This window comes from Sinocyclocheilus rhinocerous, unplaced genomic scaffold, assembly GCF_001515625.1.
Source record: "Sinocyclocheilus rhinocerous isolate Xijiao unplaced genomic scaffold, SAMN03320098_v1.1 scaffold554, whole genome shotgun sequence".
In the NCBI taxonomy this organism is placed as follows: domain Eukaryota; kingdom Metazoa; phylum Chordata; class Actinopteri; order Cypriniformes; family Cyprinidae; genus Sinocyclocheilus; species Sinocyclocheilus rhinocerous.
The window spans coordinates 371472-384017 of record NW_015627893.1 but is presented as its reverse complement, the minus strand read 5'-3'; the positions used below and the strand labels follow the sequence as shown (position 1 = coordinate 384017).

At 39.1% G+C, this 12546-nt stretch overlaps 1 protein-coding gene across 3 annotated transcripts in view; it reads left to right on the top strand.

Annotated features, from left to right (window-relative positions):
* The window catches only part of LOC107736949 (IQ motif and SEC7 domain-containing protein 1-like), a 92193-nt gene that overhangs the window by 31945 nt on the left and 47702 nt on the right, over positions 1 to 12546 (top strand). Inside the window, exon 1 of one of the 3 annotated variants that reach the window (XM_016548334.1) lies at positions 8583 to 8884. The exons of the other annotated variants lie outside the window; for them this stretch is intronic. Coding sequence (XP_016403820.1) covers positions 8808 to 8884 — 77 coding nt within the window. The 5' untranslated portion in view covers positions 8583 to 8807. Of the gene's footprint in view, positions 1 to 8582; positions 8885 to 12546 lie in introns of those variants that run through there. 3 annotated transcript variants of the gene reach the window in all.

Genomic DNA, 12546 nt, shown 5'->3' with positions numbered 1-12546 from the left:
TAAATTATATATATATATATATATATATATATATATATATATACACACACACACACCACGTACATCATTATTTTTCATATAAAGGCGCAAGGAGAACTGATCGCAGGACTGGCTAGACCGGAGCTAAAGTCCGGATCAGACTGTGCGCGGGGTCACAGTCCAGAAACCAGACCTCGTTTGCCCCAATCCAAAGCATATTTACACTGTCTGAATCATTTCCTATCGCCTACACTGTGCAGTACGTTCCATTCACTGTACAGGAAATACTACACTGTAACAAATGACCGATCTCAGCCGCAGCTTCAGCATCTATTTATAGTGTAGGGGGCGGGCGCTTCGGATTCTAGAGAGCATTTGATTGGTCAGAAGATTTGCTGACAAGCTGAAGTACGAGGTGACGTCAAAAAAAAAAAATCGTTGATCCATTTTGGCGGAAGTGACGAACTGCAAGCTTTGAATGCTTATATCTTCTAAATCCGAATTTTGGTACTGTTTTGGAGCACACTGCCTTACAGATAACCTTAAGACTAACATATTGATACTAACACCCAAAAAACTTTAATTTTGATTTCATGGGGACTTTAAAGGGACAGCAGCCTAATTAAATACCTGTCTCATTAATGTTAATCAAACAACAAATGATGTTAAATAAATGTATACATGTTTAACCAACTGTATTAGAAAAATTAGTTAATTTAATATTTAATTTGCATCTTTTGTATTTGTCTTATGGTTTGTAATTTTCTTCTTTATTTTTATATAAAAAAAGAATGATGTAGTGTGTGTGTGGTGTGTGTGTGTATATATATATATATATATATACAGGTGCATCTCATAAACTTATTTCAACTTTCATATAGAAAGTCAAAAATCCAGTATCTCAAAATATTAGAATATTTACATTTGAGTTTCATTAAATGACCATCCCTACAAAATAAATTCCAGGTAACTCTTGTTCTTTGAAAACACAATAACGGGGAAGACTGCTGACTTGGCAGTGGTCCAGAAGACAATCATTGACACCTTGCACAAAGAAGGTAAGTCACAGAAGGTCATTACTGAAAGGGCTGGCTGTTCACAGAGTGCTGTATCAAAGCATATTAAATGCAAAGTTGACTGGAAGGAATAAACTGGGTAGGAAAAGGTGCACATGCAACAGGGATGACCGCAAGCTTGAGAATACTGTTAAGCAAAGCTGCACAGTGCCAAAACCACTTCCAAGTGGTTTGCTGACCATGATATTACTGTGCTTGATTGGCCAGCCAACATGCCTGACCTGAAGCCCATATGAAATCTATGGGATATTTTCAAGAGAAAGATGAGAAACGGTGGATCCGATCTGAAGCTCAATAGTGCCTCAGTAGAGCCACAGGCTGATCGCTTCCATGCCACACCTCACTGATGCTGGAGCTTGTGCTAAAGGAGCCCCGACCAAGTACTGAGTGCAGAAATGAACATACTTTAAAAAATAAAACGTTTTTCTGTTTTGCAAATCGTTTTTTTTTTATATTGATCTTAGGAAATATTCTAATATTTTGAGATACTGGATGAGTTTCATGAGCTGTAAGCTCTAATCATAAAAATGTAAACAAAAAAAACTTTTGAAATATTTTACTTTACATGTAATTAATCTAGAATGTATGAAAGATTCACTTTTTGAAATAAGTTACAAAAAATAACTTTCACAATATTAAATTTTTTTTAGATGCACATCTATCTATCTATCTATCTATCTATCTATCTATCTATCTATCGAAAGAAAATAAACTTAATTCTCCTCAAAGCACTTTTTTATGATTTTGAAAAATATTTGTAATGTATGGTTGGCAGTTTTTAAAAAAAATTAGATTTGTTAAATTTGTATTAGATTTTTTTATTAGATTTTCATTAGATATTATTTTTGATCAGATTTGTTTAATGTCTGATTCTTCTTGAGATTTTGAAGCTTGATTAGATTAGATTAGTTTTTAGAGCTGTTTCACATATCTGCTGTCTGTCCCTTTATTCTCATGAACTGGAATTTTATTAGCTTATTTTTGAAATTGAAATAAATTGATGTGAAAGGTGTTATTATAGACCAATCTCCTGTCAGTGTCACAGCTTGTCACACAATAAACTGGTGGCAAAAATGACCCAAGTAGTTACACTCAAAAGAGCGACTCAAAGCAGAAGCCCAGTGCTGTTGAGAGACTACAGTGTAGTGCTGAGCTGTTTGCTGTCAAAACAGCACATTCTCACTCCCAAAGCGTCTGATGCTCTGAGCGTCGCTGTATCTACTGTACGCTAGAAGCCTATAGCATCTGATTTTGCGATGTGGCTGGTAACCTTACTGAATCCTTTGCCATCAAAGTACATGGGAATCATTGTGGAATTATACTTTGGGTTACATTTTGACACGATGATATATTGTGTGACAGCTAAATTTATTTATATATACATGACATGCAGGGAAAAGTATATATACTGTATTGTGGCTACAAATTAAGAATTCAGCCTTTCTTTTTAGTTAAATTGTGGCCATGATTCACCAATGTGTTCCCTCATTTTAGTAAACAGTGGCTACAGTTTAGCACAACAGAAGATAAGATGAGCAGATAAACCATAGAAACTGTCAGACCAATTCTCTTTGTGACTTGGCTAGCTACTTTTTTTGGCTACAACATGCTGCTGGATTTCTGCCATCATCGAGTGCACATGTGCTGCGGACACTGGGATTGTCTACGATTAGCTCAGTGAATAATAAAAAAAAACATAGACCCGGCTAGAACAAGCGGAGTGATACAAAATTGTGAAAGGGCGTTCCTGTAGCGATACCAGTACAATATCTCACGGTTCTCAACCAATCAGATTTGAGAACCAGAACGAACTGTTGTATAAAGATATATAACAGCCTGGAGATGATAAGTGCTTTAGGATCCCTAGACCAGCGGTTCTCAGCTGACCCTAAAATCAGTCTCAGATCTGTTTGGGAAATAAAATCGGGTAATAAAATACAAATAATAAAATGCAACCAGTGGAAAAAATGTATCAACCTTCACATGTTTTTGTTGTTGACATCTGACCAACTCTTGGCATTTTGGCACATTTATTGGAGGCCAAATGATACAGATGCCAACAAGAGATGTCTTCACAGACCATGAACAAATCTACAAAAGATAACCTGTCTACATTAAATACAGGTAAATGGGTAAATTGCACACCTGATGAACAAAATGATCAATTCTCTTATTTAGCCTATGTCAAGGGATAGATCGTGATCATTTACTCACCCTCAAGTTGTTCCAAACCTGTGTGAGTTTCTTTATTCTGTTAAAAGAAGATATTTTGAAGAATGGCCTATGTCAAGGGATAGATCGTGATCATTTACTCACCCTCAAGTTGTTCCAAACCTGTGTGAGTTTCTTTCTTCTGTTAAAAGAAGATATTTTGAAGAATGTGGGAAACCATACAGTTTCTGGTTCACATTGACTTCCATAGTATGGAAAAAATCAAATAAATAAATAACAAATACTTTGTAAGTCAATGGGGGCCAGAAACTGTTTGATTTCCCACAATCTTCAAAATATCTTCATTCTCATTCAATAAATGTGCCAAAATAGTTTGGTCGGACATCCGCAACAACAATGTAGGCTATCTATGCAGTTCGAGGTCAGAACATTTCTTTCAATTTTGATAACATTGTGTTTGGGCCGCCACATGATGTCCAATATGAAATCTGTGTCCTGAAGCAATAGTTGCTGAGAAGTGCTGGCCTAGAGTGTGCATTGCTGAGTGCTGTTCTTATAGTGTGCTTCTCTCACAGGGATGATAGCGTGCTGCATCAGTTCTGCTGTCCTCCGTCTGGAAGCAGCAGTCCTTCAAGATAGCAGGAATGACCGGCCACGGATCTGTCCTCATTCTTCATCCGTCCGTCTATGCATCCGTCTCCTGAGGAAACACTGTGTGTCTCTGGGGGAATAAATGTCACTGTGTGTGCCGTCGCATTCACATGTAGCACGGATGGAAATCTTTCTGCAGTAGTTCATTTCATAATCGCTGGAGGAACACAACTGTAGCACTAGAACTTATGAATGCAGTCGAGTGTTGAACCTCAAACGTGTACCTCTAACACAAAGATGCAGATCTGAGTGTATTTTGCACAGTGTGGAAGAGTAAAACGAGTGGAAGAGAACTTCATTCAGTACTCGGAGTGATGCATGAAATGAAAAAGCAATATCTATTTAAGAATCAATTACTGTAGCATAGCTATATTTGCTTTGCCTTTGCTTATCAGTAGCTTATTGTCTTGACCATGTAGCAAGATTCAAATTAAAATTTCATTTATGACCCTCTTGTATATGATTATTATTTTTGTATTTTATTTATTTACTGATTATTTGGCACTCGATATCTGTGCATATGTGTGTTTTTCTTTCATGTGTGCATTGTTTTTTAGTTATTCTTGAGATATTATAAGGACTGTGTTCAGATTGGCATACTAACTTGTTGCTTTCTACTCAGTAAGTGCTGTATACTGCTTACCATGATTATTTTATGTGAAACACTATGTAATGATAAAATAAGAGTATGGTTTAAACAGTAGTATGCTGCATGGTTGCCACATGACCTCATGACATTGCATCATCTCATCATATATTTATGTTGCTTTTCTTTCCTCCTTTTTTTTTTAAACAAATTTTGTGGTAAAATCACTTTATGAACAAGTTCAGGCTGATGCTTCCTGTTCATTTGTCACACTGTAAATGAAAGGTGATGGCTGGGAATAGCAATGTGGCAGATGTTGTACTGTAAGTCAAGTTTGTTTATATAGAGCTTTTCACAATATTTCAAAGTAGCTTTGCAGAAAATCATGATGATGATGTTTAATAATGTTTATATTATCGCATTCTTACTATCTTCCTTTATAGTCACATTTAGCAGATTAGAGCTGGGTGATCATCAAGATCTTGGCTTAATCCCAGTTCATACTTGATTTCTCTCAACATGGGGACAGGAGAGCTGTCAATCAATAAATTGGAAAAAAAAAAAGGAACTTGCGTTACTTATTTGAAAAAGTAACTCAGATATTCTCTTGTAAATTAAAAAGTAATGCGTTACTTTACTAGTTACTTGAAAAAAGTAATCTGATTACGTAACTCGCGTTACTTGTAATGTGTTACCCCCAACACTGCTTCTAAGTATGAAAAGTATGTTATGCGCTGATGTATACTTTGAAAATTCACCCTGCAATAGCATGCTGTCCAAGAACCTTTGGTGTACCACGTTCAAAATCCTATGATATTCTCTACTCAATCTCTCTAGCTTGAATATATTGTGAGGATAGTGTATGAATTGATATTTTTATGTCACTTGTACAACAGAGATTGTTTTAAAGCAGCTTGACAGAATCAATGATGCAAACTTTAAAAATGATGCAAATCCAAAATGTGCTATAAAGCATCTGTAGTAGTGTCATTATTCAGCTCCAGTCAGTTCAGTGTTGATTCAGTTCAGTTCAATAAGTGTGTAAAGTTCACTCATTCTGAAACAAGTTCAATTCAGCTATAAACAGCTCTACTGAATACGGTTAGTGTCGTTATTCAGCTCAATTCAGTTCAAGTTTTGTTCTCATCCGATAGTGTCAGTGCTGTCAAATCGATGATATTACTGAATATTAAGTGTCTTTGAGACTCCAACTAATTAAGCCAAAGGCAACAGTGGCAAAGAACCCGAACTCCATCAGGTGACAGAAAGATCCAGTTCTCTTCTGGCCTAAATGAAGGAACATGGTGTGATGTTGATCAGGATATGTCACACTGGCATCAGGCAGGAAGGAAGAACTGTAGTCTGTCCAGTGGAGGTAGAGCTGGAGCACAATCAGCGTCCTTCTTGTTAGAAGGTCTCTGTTTCCAGTCCCAGCTGAGCAAGGAGGTCTTTCTGTGGAGTTTGCATGTTCTCCCTGTATCTTAGACACAATATACTGCCTGTGGATGTGTGTGTGTGTGTGTGTGTGTGTGTGTGTGTATGTGTGTGTGTGTATGTGTGTGAGCCCTATGATGGACTAACCATCCGTCCGTGTGTGAGCCCTATGATGGACTAACCATCCGTCCATGGTGTTTCCGCCTACGGCCCAAGACTTTGGGTCCGACTCCAGCATCCTCACCCATATACAGGGCACAAGCAGCTTGGATGAATGATGCTGCTGATTAGTTCATTAATCATGTCATGATAAACACTATTATTGTTATTTCCTTCATTTTACAACTGATGGAGACACTTGGATAAGTGGCAGAACATCTTTACACAGCAAAAACACTTGCAATTTTTTAAATCAGAATTGTAAAAGTTTTTTTTTTTTTTTTCAATTAAATTCCTGTAGTAAACAAAATGCAGAATTATTACATTTAGAAATGAAGAAGATAGAATTAAAAAATGAAATTCACATAACCGCTGGACTCTACCAGTATACCCGTTTTTCTTAACATGCTGCTTTTCTTTCTTTGCGTACATTTTTACAAAGTTTTATAAAGTTTATGCTTAAAACATGAAGAAATGATTTCATCATTGATGCAGTTTTTTGTGACAATTAGAATAATTTGCCGCTGTTTTAAAACTGCATCATTTGTGTGTGCTCTCTTTGTGAGCCCTTTATGACTGATTTATTAACGGCAGTTTCTTTCCATGCTGATGGCTGATGCTCACAGACTCTCATGAATACTTCAGTGCATCAGTACATGCTATAAACTGTGACTGTCTCTGCTGTGAGCTGCACTGAAGCATGTGCTTTCAGCTTGAAGGTGCCGCGCTCATAGAAGGAGTGAATATGATGGCATCATGATGTTGTGCTGAATTACCCCATGATACCTGCATGCTACCTCTGTCTATGACTCAAAGCTCTGGTAGGGTCTAATTGGTGTCCCTTTATTATTAGAAGAAGAAAAAACACAGTAAAGGGACATTTCCTTCATTTCATGTGAATGCTAATGAAGTAGACAGGCAGCTCAAGTTCATTCGAATTTCACTGCATTCCAAAGTTAAAGTTTGTGACCAACAGAAGATTGATAAATTATGGTGTGACCTATTAAAAAGAACACCAACTTGCATGATTGCAGCGTTGCAGTAAAGTGCAGTAAAGAGTTGATTGCATATTTTTACACTTTGGAAGTATTATGTGTTGAATTATGTTTACACAAGTGCTTTGGCCTTGAAGTTGTGAATGTATTAACCTTTCTGCATCTTGAGAATGTGCTTTTTTGATGTGACCAAAAAGCAAAGACTTAGAGTATTAACCACCTGAACAGCTGGCATATTTACAAGCTAACACCCACTCAGAAAACCTTCACAAACTCATTTAGCAACACCGTAACATAATAGGGGCATGTTTTAAGGCAACGATTTCTGACATTTTTTGCAAATGTAAAAATCTAGTTATTATACAAAAAAAAGACTCTGCACTTTACTCATTAAACTCTTGTTTACCCACAACAGTACAACACTTTTTCCTATCTACCCAGTTAACAACTTTAGGTAATAAAAACATTGTTTTGCAATGTTTCTAAACCATTGTCTTGTAATTATAATGTTATTTAAAGGTTACAAAAATTTTTCTTACAACATCCTACCAATTTTATTTTCACCCATAATATAACATTTTTGGAATGTCCAGTTTTCTTGTCATGATTAGAACGCCATTTAAAGGTTACAAAAAACATTTCTTAGAATGTTTAAGTACAAATAACATCATAAGGACGTTCCGAGAATGTTGGTCTAAGAAGGTTTTCTCAACGTTGTAAGAATGTTCATCAAGTACGAATAATGTCACAAGGATATTTCGAAGAATGTTGTTCAAAGAACGTTTTGTCCTAACATTTATATAGCTGTTAAAAAACGTTAAAAGTTGTGAGAACATTCCCTGTTAGCTTGGCATGTGCCGTCAAATGTCAGTCAAAATGTTTCTCAGCCAATTGCACCAATATCAAAAGAAATGCTGTACGTTTCTCATGCTTCTTAGTGGTTCTGTTGTGAATAATGGCCCTTTGGAGGAGCACTTGAGCCTTACTGATGGGTCTGATGAGAAAAGCTGCTTTGCATGTCTCTATTCACTGCAAGACCGCACTATTTTTCAATGCAGTAGAATTATTATACACTGTGGTTTATGCACATGACATCATAGTATTGAGGATGAGCGAGTCCCTCCCCGCTGACAGCCCAACCACCAGAGTATTGTCAGCAAACCATTTGCAAGTTCAGTAGTGATGTTGTTGCCAGGCAACCGACATTCAGCATATATAGGTGGAGATCTCTTCATGGATGCAGTGAAATGCACTCGTAGGGAACAGCTGAGGAAAATCCTGCAGCAAGGAGCACCTGCACTCTGGAAGTTCACTCTCAGATGTCAGTCTGATACAGTTTATACAGTATACGCTGAGGTGCATGTCAGAGACTCCATCCTCTGGTGTTTGCTGGATCTATATGTGAAGAGGCTGAAGCTGATGCAGTGAGGGTGGATCTGGAGCTGACCTGGTTTCCTTATCAAGGAGCCGAATGCTGTAGGAATCTCCTCCTGGATACACAGAGTGTACTGGGCTTGTCTGTGAGCTCTTGAGGATGCTTTGGGTTCTTTACAGCCGCAAGAGGAAGCAGAAAGCTGGACGGTTGGACTGTCAGGTGTGTTTGGCCCATCAGATTCATTGCAGCATTGCACGACCTGCAGACAGCATGTAACACGCACAGAGATCTTCTCTGCTGCACGAATCTTTGGCTTGCGTCTCTCAGGTGAAAACAGAGGTTGATCATTTTGCCATGTGACTGAGAGTTCAGCCCTGAAAATGTCAAGATTTAAAGCTCTGTGTTTGGATTACTGGCAGTTTTTGTGCTTGCAGCCTAATAGCGCATTTTTCAAAAGGTAAGTGTGAGTTGTCTGTCAAATAATCAACATTTTGCATGCTCTTAAAATAATTGACAACACAAGCAGAATTTATATTGAACATGACAATTATAATTGGCCCTATTAGCACAGTTGTTTTGTGTTTTAATCATTAATCAAAAGGCCTTTTCAGCTGATGTCACCTTGACCATGTGGACTACTGTGAATGTTAACCAATAGACCAATAGCTGTTTAGGCACTGTTTTCAGCTGGTTATGGTTGGTAAAGCAGTCCTTCTGAAATCTTGCAAATGGTTTATTCAGTTATTTGGTGCTTTTGTCATTATTTCAAATAATGCTAGATTTTGAAAAGGGATGCGTGCACATACTCTATCCCAGGCAGAAAGCCTCTTCAGAAGTGGGTGCCGGCGGTGTTTCTGTGTTTCCAGCTCTGACTCTGAACTGAATTTTCACTTTTCATCATCCAGTCAATTCCAATCAAGTCTCACCCTACATATTTTCTTATTAAATATTCTGTTTAACTGTAAAATATACCACGTTACAGAATTAAAATTGGGCAGTTTAACTCATGATCAAATGTATTTTGATCAAATGTAATTTTATTTTTAGAGATAACCGTTCTCTGAACTACTACAGCATGAGGGTCATAACGACTTTACTGTTTGGCTTAAGTGGTGATCTGTATTAAATTATATTAAACATTACTTGAAAAATTTTAGTAATTTGAATAGAAGTTGCTTTTTCTTACAACGTTATTAACAAATTAAATTTTTTTCTAACAGTATTTGACAGACATCTTAAAGAGAGATAATTATTCACAACAGTCAGAGGAGGTTTCTGGATGGGTATGGGATTGTGGAATTTACTGGACATAAAGGTGTAGTGTGAATATGTGGACCATGGTCTCAGGTTATAGATCAAGACTTACTATCATGAAGGGTTCTAGTGGTCAGACTAGACAATTCTGAGCATACACATGGACGAAACCAGAAGGACAGATAACACCTCCAATAACATGAGATTTTAAAGGAATAAGGTCTTCTAAGTCTCCTAAAATCCACAAATACTGCACATTTAAAAGAAACCGTTTTACAGCAGAACCCCAGTGAACCTTTCTTTCCAAGAGTGTGGCATCTGTCTTGCTCACAACAGGCTGCCTGTTTGTGGGAGTTTGGGACAAATTGTGTCGAATGCTTCCTATCTGCTCCAGTGATGTCAGGCTATAGAGGGATACCGATTTTTGTTTATTTATTTTAATATAGAACAACAATTACGACTTTAATGCATAACATATCACAGGTTGACTCGGCAGAGAGCATTGGATCCAAGTGCAGCATCAAATATTTAATAAAAATAAATCCAAATATGTGGAAAAATAGGCAAAAACAGAGTGTCACGAAATTCTCCAAAACAAGATCCAAATGCAGCATTTATTGAAGAGTCCAAAAACAAACAGCGTAATCCACATCAGGGCAAAAACAGAGCAACAGAAAACACGTAACAGTAAACAATAAACCAGCAACCAAAGACAAAGAAAACCGGGCTTATATGTGGTTGAGTTAACAAAGTAAATGAGACACAGCTGAATGTAATGAGACTTGATAGTCAAAGCAAATGGTGATGGGAACTGAAGTCCAGAGAAACAAACAAAACTAAGAAGCGTGCCCTCTGGTGGCTATACATGGGCACACCAACTAGACACTGTGACATTACCCCCCTCTAAGGAGCGGATTCCAGACGCTCCACAAAAAGTCAATAGGTGTGTTCGACTTCATACAGCGCTGCACAGACCGATCGGCGAGAGTAGCCACTTGCAGATGGGGGCGGAATTGAAAGCGGAGAGGTCAAGTCGGACACTTTCTGCTCCCGGTAGTGACGCTCTCGCTGTGTTTGCATACTCTATCACAGATGAAGTGAATAACATGCAATATTTGTCAAATAGACAGACGTTTCAGAAACTTTTCCATGAGCAACAGAAACACATTTTATATACTGCTTAATACAGCGCCATCTGTTCAAGAATAAAGTTCAACATAAACATATTCTATTTAAATACCAATAAAGTGGGGGTATATATGCTTTTTTCAGTGTTTTTTCAATAAACGTGACTCAATATAACATTGCGACTACAATAAAAAAAGCTTTTGCTGTTCTAAAAACAGATTTGTGAGCAGTATTGGAATTGAAGATGTAAGAAACACACGTTATTGTCGTCGTGGTGAATTTGGCCAATCGTGAAACAACTGTGTCGTCATCAGTGCTCCTGCAGTCGCTCTGAAAAAGCTGCACCAGCTGAGTCAGCCAGCTGCTCTCGAAACGCTATTGCTGTACTTTGATGCCACACGTGAAAGTGACGCCAGTTCAAGTTGGACAAAATTTCTAACCGGCATGCACTGCTTCAAGTCAGCCGCCGATCGGTATGCGCAGTGCTGCATGAAGTCGAACGCACCTAATGAAATCCAGGAGGGAGGCAGAACGGAGGCGGACCAGGGGGAGGGATGGCGGGCCAGGTCCATATAGTGAAAGAGGTCTAGAAACAGAGGCAGGCCAGAGGGCCAGGGCAGGGCCGGAGGGACAGACCAGCGAGGCTCCGGCCGAACAACAACCCCGGCGGGTGACCAGGGCAGAGCCAGGAGCTTGGCAGACAGCAGAGGCGGAGCTGACGACCACCTCAGCGGAGCTGACAAGGCCGATGAACCCCCTAGCAGCTCAGGCAGCACTGCAAAGAAGAGCACAGAAAGGTTAGTAACAGCCTTGATGGCTGTAACAGGACAGGCAGACAGTTCAGTAACGGTCTCCTTGACCGAAACAGGGCAGGCAGACAGTTCAACAACAGTCTCCTTGGCCATGACAAGGCAGACTGAGAGTTCAGGAGTGGACACCACCGCCCAGAGGGGAGCTGAAGGGGACGCCGCCGCCTCGAGAGGCTCCACAGCAGAAACCACCACCTCGAGAGGAACTAGAGCAGACTCAGTAGTGGACTCTTGGACTGGAACGAGCTCAGGAGTGAACTCATAAACTTTAGTAAGCTCTGGAGTGGATTCGTAGACTGAAATGAACTCTGGAATGAATTTGTAGACTTGAGTGGGCTCTAGAGTGAACTCATAGACTTGAGTGGATTCTGGAGTGAACCCATAGACTTGAGTGGGTTCTGGAGTGGACTCTGAAGGCTCCTGGACTGGAGCGGGCTCTAGAGTGAACTCTGAATGCTCCCATGCACGCAGAACAGCCCAGAGGCCAAAGGCAAAGACAGCCTTCTTGATTATGGCAGCAGCAGCAGCAGTGAAATTGGGCGGTTCTGTGGCGACCTCTGAGACCACCAGAGTCGGGTCCTCCAGGACAACCAGACTCGGGACCACCAGAGTCAGGTCCTCCAGGACCAACAGACTAGTGTAAGGTCCACGCACTTGGCCCAATGAAGGTATCCAGTGGTGGATGAAGGTTTCTTGAGTGTTCGGTCTTTTCAGCGCGCAGTGTTATTCAATTTAGGTTTAACTCAAATCGGACTCCATTTTAGTATCTAATCTGACACCATTTTAGTATAACCTCGAATTTAGGTTGAAAGGCAAATTGGTTGTTTGTCTGTCTTTAATTATTGCTATTATTCTGACATTTGGTTATTCTAGTTAACTCTTTACTTTATATTTACTCGTTCATTAGGAATCTATGTCGCTTAGGATG